The sequence below is a fragment of the Styela clava genome, chromosome 12 (assembly GCF_964204865.1).
Source record: "Styela clava chromosome 12, kaStyClav1.hap1.2, whole genome shotgun sequence".
NCBI classification, from domain to species: domain Eukaryota; kingdom Metazoa; phylum Chordata; class Ascidiacea; order Stolidobranchia; family Styelidae; genus Styela; species Styela clava.
The window spans coordinates 3934933-3944539 of NC_135261.1; the positions used below are offsets into that span (position 1 = coordinate 3934933).

The following is a 9607-nucleotide window of genomic DNA, read 5'->3' on the forward strand; positions in this document are numbered from 1 at the left end:
TTGTTTATTGATTCCACATTATAATTCTCTCCAATACTAAATTGAAAATTGATTTATTATTTTTGTGGCGTTCGAAGTTCGAACGTTCACAATATATAGGATACACATACAAGTCTATTACATTTGCCTACTTTTAGATTCCGATTCTTAATGATAATTTATTCAGCATAAATGGGTTGAAATCATACTGCACAATCAGATGTAAATACTTCAATGCCGTATTGGTCACTGCGATATAACAAACCACTGCTACGAGAAAACGCCAGAATCAATCTTTGATAAATATATCCCAAGCATTATGTCGGATGACATTACTATGGTACCAGAAACTTCAACTAAAGGTTAGTTGGGCTTTTTAAAACTAAAAATTAAAAATTATTTTTAAATTCTTTGAGAATTAATTTTTGAGAAATTTATTGATGTATTTGTTTACATAGAGTTTCGTTTCGTATTATCTTTGTTGTCCAACCTATCCACAACTATTTTGGATAAATTTATCCAATCCAACCTATTTTTAAAAAAATTATGCCTTTGTTTATTTGGGAACTTTTTATTCCCCTTTGCTATGTTTAGATATTCTGTTTATGTTATTCGTTCGTTATATACAAAGCATCAGCTAGTTTCTAATGCAACTCTATCTTTAGATTTTCTAACGTTGATATAGTTTATAGTGTGTGCGCAAATATGTATTGTATGAGTTGGGAACCTACCTACGGACGCACTAAGATCCCCAATATGCGTCACCCCGACTGATTTTAGAATTATGTATTTTATGAGAAATTTTAAAAAGATCTCATAGAATTATCAGTGGATCATCTAAAATAGAAATTTTCATTCTTTATTTTATTGTTCATGACCTGGCAAATTTCAAGGAAAACAATAAAAATCGACAAGGCCTTGGCAGGAAAATGTTACCGCAGCTGACGACTAGAGTTATATTTGGCGTTTCGAAAGTATTTATTAGATTTATGTGAAGCGTGTCATGTTATTGTACCTTACGTGATGAGATACATTTTTATTATAACATGGCGGGACCTGCTGCTACTGAGTTCAATACGAATGAGAACCCGTTATTAAAATTTGTATTCCATAACCAGATAAAAGTATCCCCGACTGAGAACCTCAAGGCCTGGATGCGAGTAATGTTGAAAGTGATACATAAAAATTACTTGATCTTCAGAAGACTCAAATATATTGCATTTAGATTCAAATGAAGTCACGTGGCAGATTTTCTGGATAACCACAGGAATATTGACTGTAATCGTCATTTTTCTACTCATTACAACAATATTTCTACTTTGGTAAATTTATTTTAACTTTGTTTGCTTTTGCATTGGTCGAAGTTCTTGGCAAAACTATAGCTAATGCCTAGGGGCCTAGAGGACTATCAATTCATATATATTTATATAAATTTAGGCTGCCTACGTGTATACGCTTATATTTATACAATATTTAGAAACTGACATGAACACACATTTTACATTTTCTATAACTCATCTTAACTGTATATAATACCAGATATAAAAAAATAACTATATACTATGAACCAACGATGTGAAGTGGCATGTTTTCACTGTAGTCGTAGGTAAAGCTGGAATCAAATATTTTTCCGTTCGGAGTCGCGTGTCAAAATTTTCCCCAAAACTCAAAAATCAATGAGTTTACTAATTGTTCTTACCAGATTTGTAAAGGGGGCGTTACATATCCCATTTGATTTTGTTCGAGTTCGGAGACAGGCGGGAAGTAAAAATTTAAACAACCCAATCGGAGGCGAAGTCAAAATATTTCTTAACCCAGAATCAGGTGTAGGAGTCGAAATTAAATTTCCGCACAACCCAAATTGCATATTAGTTTTTAAAAGAATTATTTGATGTTGAATAGTATAGGTTGGAAAATAAAAAATGCGTCTTCAAAGTGTTGATTATTTAACTCGAAATCGGTAGAAATGTCGTTTTATGTATATTGCAATTTTCAAATATTACGATACATTACTGCATATTAGATTATAAATGCCCACAAGATTTTCGTTTTTCATGGATGCGCATGGCATGTTCATGACACGCCATTGAAATAATTTACATAGCACTTCACAATTTACCATGGAAGTATTTACGAAAATGTGTTTTATTGGCAACATATACAAAGGTTTAGGATAAGAAGCTTCACAAAGTTCACCAACTATCTTTGTGAGGAAGTTTCTAATCGACGTTATTACTTTATGTTACAGTCAATATTGTAGAAATCGCAGTAGACCCGCCAATCAACAAACTACCGAGCAGCAGTCAACAGTCTTATCTAATATGTACATGGAGCAAAACAGACGGCGCTGTAAGTCGAACACTTATCTTTACTGTTAGATACATTAATAGGCGTATATCGGAAATATGCTAAACAGTTGCTTTCTGGCCTGAGAGCTTAATAGTACTCAAACGTGTATTACACATATGAAGCTACCTGGAAATAAAAATCCCGTCCTATGGCGCTGCATGACGCTCCATGTTTCGAGTTTAACAATAATCATTAATGCATATTAGATATCTTAATCGGCGTGATTCAATAGTAATTTAAAAGTTAAGCTTACTAGTACTCAAACTTGTAAAACACATCCGCAGCTGCCCTAACTAGAGAATAAAAAGTTAACATATGATGGAGAAGCAAGCCGCTCAATGTTTGCATTACAACAGCAAAAATGTGAAATAAACAATTATCCTAACTTGGTTTCGAAAATATTTCTTTTAAATATCTAGAAACGAACACGACAAAGATAGAAAAAGTCATGCCATATTAGGTGACTCCATGAGGTTCTGAATGACAACTTATATTTTGTATGTGGATGGTGCTAATTTCTGCCAAAAATACCATATATTGGTGCTACTTTGGTATGCGATCTCAGCTGTGTGATCTCAATGACTTTAGTGAGGGTTAGAAATTGAATTATATGAGAATATCTTAAGAGAATAAACGCATACCGACGTGGCACCACAATGAGTGTCTTTGGCATGAGATGAAGATCACGTTAAGCAAGTAATGTCTCATACCAAAGTAACACCAAAAATTCTGTAAAACTACAGAAATATGACAAAAAGTAAGCTGCAATGCACCATAACTACATATTCTGCCAATCATAAAGCAACTGTTATCAAGCCATTTAGAAATTCGTGCATACATTTTTATTGAATGTAAATTTTGGATATTAAGTTATATTTTAGAGTAGAAATATTTTTTTATTATACTAAAATCCAAATTTTGTAATCAAACTTGGACGCTTTGGCAAATTGATAAACTTGGAAATGAAATTTTACCAATTCTATTTAAAAATATTTTAACAGCGAGTCGCTTTGACGGGCCAAATGAAATGAACTATCCAGAAGATTATGATGATGTCGGCCAACAACCACGCTTCTACCCAGACATGAGTAACAATACCCAACCGAGTCGAATTTACCGCCCAAATCAACCGTTTCCCGAAAAAATGCCACACCCTGCTCCGAGAAACTCAGTTCACGAAACTAATATAGATGACCAGTCAAACCTTCCACCTCCTCCTGGTCCCAAACCTGATCATATGCGCCCATCACAATCTGAACCCCCATCTTCACCCACAAATACCCAAAGTTCTCCGTCTGAACACTCAAGTGACGGTTACGAAAATGAATCAAACTATGACGATACTGGAACTCCGGGAGATAACAACAAGTTTGAAAATTTATATTGTTGTTAGAATAATTGGGAGCAATAATATATTGTTCTGAAAATAAGGAATAGTTGTCACGGCATCACAGGTTGATGATGTCGAGTTCAGTATTTTGGAGAAAAAAAAGTTCCGAGATTCGGTATAACAGCCCGTAGCCTACTCCAAGCAAATTCCAAGCAAAAGTTGAATTCCATCAATTTTTAAAAAGTGTAGTGAAAGTAATTTTTTTTTATTTTTGATATCAAAAGACATTGGAATTTTATTTGACTGCATTCATTTCATCGAACATTTTAAAATTTTACCCAGGTTTTTAATGGTTTATATAAAATGGCCTGAAATGTAGAAATTTTGGTATAATTGACATATTTTGTGGTGATTCCTGACACAAAGTGTTTGATTGTGTGGTACAGATATTTCATATGGAATTGACGCACTGGATTTAAGATAATAAAGTTTAAATGTTTGCAGTGCTGTAGGACATTTCTTCACCCATTTAACGATTTATTACCAAAAATTCAAGAGATGATAGATGCCGCTATTCCGAAGTGGAAAAATGTCCTGTAGTGTCACGTCCTGTAGTGTCACATACAATATGCACATTATTGGCATGGATTTACAGTGTTCCATTAAGTAACTTGAGCAACACATAGAGGGGTAGTTCAGCTACTGCACCAGAAAATATTATGGGCTCCTACTGTGCCATAGCAAAAATTTACAGCACAACACAACGTACTGTTAGTGCATGGTGGATTTGCCGTCCTGTAGTGTCACGCTATATTTTTTTTTATCTACTAAGTAAGGTTGGGTGTAACTTTTGTGCAATTTTTTACATATTCAATAAAGCAACTGATTGGACAATGTAACAAAACATGTAGCTGAAAATGTGAAAATATATTGAATTTAACAACATGCAAAATTTCTGGAATTGTCCTGTAGTGTCACTTGGAATAGCCCAATACTTTTATAGTAAACTCTGACGATTTAACTAGTAGAAATTTACAACTTAAACACCTTGTGTGTCGCAGATAATTAGTTTATGAAAATATAACAAAACTGGGGTATTGCCCCACTCCAGCACGTTTTTTGTGTTATGTTTTGTTTGTCAAATGTGATGTCAGGCCACTGAAATTAACTTAACTACAGACTAAAACATCAATTGCAATCCATACAAACCAAAGCAATCCAGTATACTACTTCCTCAATCTGCGCTTTCAGGTTTTGCACCTTCACATTTTAAACAAGGCTTTATTCAAATGTTTATCGACACATAAGAGAGAGCTGCTATTTTTGTAACCATTTCGATATGGTATTATTTAAACAATTTATTAAATGCATGTTAATGGGGATCCATGGGCTTGAACTTCAACTGGCTAAACCCTGGACTGAATGCTAAGCGATGGTGCCTCAAAAACTAACAGCCGTCGAATGGTCGGGAAGTGACACTCCCCTTTAACCTATTTTTTTGCAGGAATGCAGAATAAACTTAGTCATATTACAATAAAATAATCTTACACCATTTTTCATTCCAGCTATTACGAAACGACAATTATCCCGAATGAACAACCTGTATATGATGAAGTTGCGGCAGAGAATGAAGCATATGAAAACTCAGAACGATTAGTATGAACTGAAGAATAAATATTCATAAACATTCCGTAGAGATGATAGCCGACAAGACAGAGTTTTTTTCTCGGGCGGACTCCGAACACCTCCCTATTCCTTCACCGCTTGGTATTTTTTGTAGTTAGTCTTGTAGATAGTTTATATCAGTGGCTCTTATTTTATGAAAATAGATTGCGTTGCGTTAAATATTATTTCATCGGTTATTTTACAAACCAGGGTTTAATACTAAAAGCCAGCCAATGAAAGTGATTGCATAAATGAATTACACTCGAAAAAATAAATAAATCACTGTCAATTTGTTCAAATAAATAAATGTAATTGATACTTAGAATACACGAATTGATACTTAGTACAACCTTTAGCTCGTGGCTCCCAGAGAATTGCTACTTACCTCCTCCCCCATCCTACCTAAATGGGCGACGGCCATGGTTTATATATTGTTTACATTTCGGAATGGTAATATTTACCTTAGATTGATTGATGCAATAGAAAGAGGAGGGAAATAAAAACAAAATCAAATTTTAAGACGAAATAAAAACTTGAAATAAAACCGGTTGAAACTGAATATTTTCGAGAAGTTTAATTTTTTTTGAAAATTATTTGAGTTTCGATATTATTGACAAAATTACAAGACAGCCCATAGTGACTGTAATGAAATACTTCCAACTAAGCATGATTGAATAATGGATAACACATCTCTAGCCTTTTAGAATGATCTTAGTGGAATTCATATATTCACGTGTTCTTATTCCTATGTTTTAAATTTTGTTGCTTTTTATATGTTATTAGAAAAGTTTTGCGCTGTGTTTTAATTTTTATATCTCGTTTATTTCGATAAATTATAGTGCAACATTTACAGTCATTGTAATATGAGTAATACAATAAAATCAAACTCAGTGATAATATTTGCCTATGTTTCTTGTAAATTTAGAATATCTATTCTAAGAAATAGATCTAGAGCATACACTCAGACAACGTTTTTCGACAGCGGATGAATTACTCTCCAGCGTAAAATTTCCATGTGATGGTGCAGTTTTTCAAATTTTGTTTAGTTATTTAGTATTATTAAAATTCGTAATTGATGATGTAATATATTATGTTTATACTGTGCCGGAGTAGAAGTTATGAGTATATCTCTATAGCTTCGGACCCAATAAAAATTAAACACCTAACGCAAATAGAGTTTTTATGCTCAGTGAGGGGGAAGAGAGGGTCCGAAACAGGGAAGAATTTAACAAAAAAAAAAACTTCACCAAAAGTTCCACTTAACTTCTTATTTTGTTTGTTTTTGCATTTGTTTGTTATGTTTCATTTCATTTATATTTGCTTTTGTATTTGCATAGCATTTGTGTTTGCTAGATCTTTACTTATAGATTTGAAAAACCTTGTACAAAATTGCATGATTTGCCTGATTCTTGTTCAGTCACGCGGAGGCTACCTAACATAAGTAAAGGGTATACAAAGGGTAATAAAACAGTGACGTAAGTTTTACGGAAGGTTTTACAATAGCTCAACTTATATGCACCACTGACTGAAAAAACCTTGTTCTTCATGAAACTAAAATACATCATCCTAATATTATATTGTTTATAATTTTAGACATATCTATAAATTTTCGTTCCATCAAGCCCTTTAAGTATCATGTGGTATTTATCATATATTTAAAAAATGACAAGTTCTTTTTCCATTGAAATTAGCCAGGATTTCAATAGGATTTTTATTGCTTCATAATTTTTTTTAAATTTTAATAAATTTTCTGCAATTGAAATGAGATTAAAACATGGAATTATACGTAATGCCATTTAATATGGAAAATGTACAAGGATTTTATGAGGTGGCACAATGACATGCGATGGTACGTGCCAGTGGGCTCTGGAGAGACCACAGAGCAGTTGGAGGCAACGCGTATATATAATATTACCACAATAATAATATTGCCACAATATTAAACACAAAAAATTTCTTAATGCAAATTTGTTTGCATACTTTATTCTGTGTAACCAAATTCCCCTTGCTTCGTAGTTTCATCACCCGATAAGGTCAAGTCACAGAGTGTTTCTATCTCTAATGCATATATGGGTTGATCATAATGGTATTAGAAATCTACCAATCAAAAAAAAAAGACAATGGATACCTCTGCTCCGCAAATTCCAACCTTTATTGTTGGTTGGCAAGTCATATTATAAGTCTACCTATATGGGCGGTTTCATATAGGACTGCGACGTGACCGTCGTGAACGTCTTACAAACGCAGGAAAACATATTTAAATTTCCAATATTTCTAAGGAATGGAAATGGGGCGACAATTACGTTGTCGTTTGCTTTTCTAAAGTAACTCGATATGGCCTAACCCCATAAGGTCCGCATTGCGCGTATTTTTGAAATGATGAATAAAGTTGTCACGGGTTCTTAACTTCTTCGGAAGGGGGCCACGAGCCGTGGAAGGTTGCGAACCAGTGGTTAAAGCGCTGGGCCTATTTTTTTTGCTCAGCAGGTAATACTTTCCGCCTTTAAATGATGAATAATTGAAATAAATTATGAATTCAGTTGACAATGCCGAACTTGAAAGATTTCGATTTTTTAATTAATTGTATCTCCTCACACAGCGTTAGATATTAGTGAATGGTTGTTTGTAAGGGACCTTGTTCGTGTGGAACGTATTACGTAAGCGTCGTATATGAAGTCTTTGACAACAGTCTATGTTTATCGACTCGATTTCAAAAGCTCCATAAATTTATAGGTCGTTAAAAGTACAAATAAAATACCTGCTAAAGTTTGCCTACTCTCGTGCATAGTGTCAGACTGTACGCATGTATGCGCAATCTGGTTAATTATTTTCTTCAAATGAGAATAAATAAAAAACTAGTCAATATTATTAATATTTCATTGTTATTTCAATTTGGCAATGTTGATTAACTTACACTTAGTTTCCAGCAGACAACTATTACCCATGCAAAATGTGTTTATTTCAGTTCAGTTGCTTGATGAGACAGTCAAAAAAATTGAGACAATTATTCCAAAATTATAGTTAATATTTTGTTTGAGTTTATTTATTTTGTTTGCAGTGAATACCGAAATAGAATAACGGTTCCTCAGCTGATGTCACTTTATTTAGATTTTTGTCGAGCAAAGTTTTATGTCGCTATATTTCCCAGCATGAACAAAGGGTTATATTTTAAATTAAAAATGGCGAGCCTACCGCAAGATATAGAGAGGAGTATTTCGAGCGAGTACTATAACGTGAAGTATACCGTTACCGATAGATCTTTAGAGTTCTTCTTTATCGCCCGTCAGCAAAAATGACAAAGATACAACTAAAGCTACCGTGCAGAAATGTACCGATTTCAGGTATGGGCAATGAAAGGATGCTAACCCTTCCCATTTTGAAATGTATATTCAATGATGCGAAGCGAGTATTTTGGTAAAAAATAAGATATCTAACGATTACACAAATTTGACAACTATTTTGACTTTGTCTTTACAGAGAAATAGAAGAAGGCATATTCTGCTTTCGCTAGACTTCACTTTTGGCAACCAGGTGTTACGGTGGCATTACTTTAAAAAATGTGTAAGACTTCTAACTCATATTTCACAAAGCTCATTTATACTGTATTCACCTAATTTTGATATCCTGATGGGGCCAAACTGCATACGTCGCCCTCTAGTTATATTTGAGGCTATATATTTTGATAAAAGGTTATTTATTTGCACAGATAAAACGTCTCCATATTACAATAATAGATAAAAATGTATTCATACAATCTGATAAGCAGTGATAGGAACTTCAGAGTTTCTGACTCTAAATTAGTTGGACTCGAGTTGGGCCATATATACGAGACTCGAATTTATTAGGGACATCGAAATAAAATGACTAGGTGTAATCAAGTAACAGTTGGTGGGACTAACTCGGCAATTGACTAGATCTGGAATCCTCGCCACTCGACTAAACTTGCGAATCGGCATTTAGGGATAACTGTTTGTATAAGGTAACGAATATGCTAAGTGCGAGATAGCAAATTATTACGTTTCAACTACGTCGAAATCCCAAGTTGTGTGGCATTGGTACAGAAGGAAAATAAATTTGTGTGTTGTGTTACAAACATTGAGCAAGGGTCCCAATCGGTGGATAGATATAAACACTAGTGAATAATTTAACCTGCTCATGTGGGGAGAAAATTTGCATTCAAAAACGAACATGATCGAAACAAAATATACTTACTTTCATTCAATAATAATATCTATGTTATGATTATTATTTTGAGTTTTCTAAATTACATATTACAATAGATTT

The 9607-nt window shown here is 33.6% G+C and overlaps 1 protein-coding gene across 1 annotated transcript; it reads left to right on the forward strand.

Annotated features, from left to right (window-relative positions):
* Positions 1-214: 214 nt before the first annotated feature.
* Positions 215-6287, forward strand: LOC120329998 (uncharacterized). Its single transcript, XM_039396809.2, has 5 exons — positions 215-341; positions 1205-1301; positions 2228-2328; positions 3330-3696; positions 5224-6287. The coding sequence occupies exons 1-5, from the start codon at positions 299-301 to the stop codon at positions 5318-5320; spliced, it is 705 nt and encodes a 234-aa protein (XP_039252743.2). The 5' UTR covers positions 215-298; the 3' UTR covers positions 5321-6287.
* The last annotated feature ends 3320 nt before the right edge of the window (positions 6288-9607 follow it).

What these genes read in the sequence shown, in the direction of transcription:
- LOC120329998 (XM_039396809.2), top strand. Translation starts at nt 299, where the DNA reads ATGTCGGATGACATTACTATGGTACCAGAAACTTCAACTAAAG. An exon ending in ACCAGAAACTTCAACTAAAG is followed by an intron (nt 342 to 1,204) that starts GTTAGTTGGGCT and finishes TATTGCATTTAG; the next exon opens with ATTCAAATGAAGTCACGTGG. An exon ending in GGAGCAAAACAGACGGCGCT is followed by an intron (nt 2,329 to 3,329) that starts GTAAGTCGAACA and finishes ATATTTTAACAG; the next exon opens with CGAGTCGCTTTGACGGGCCA.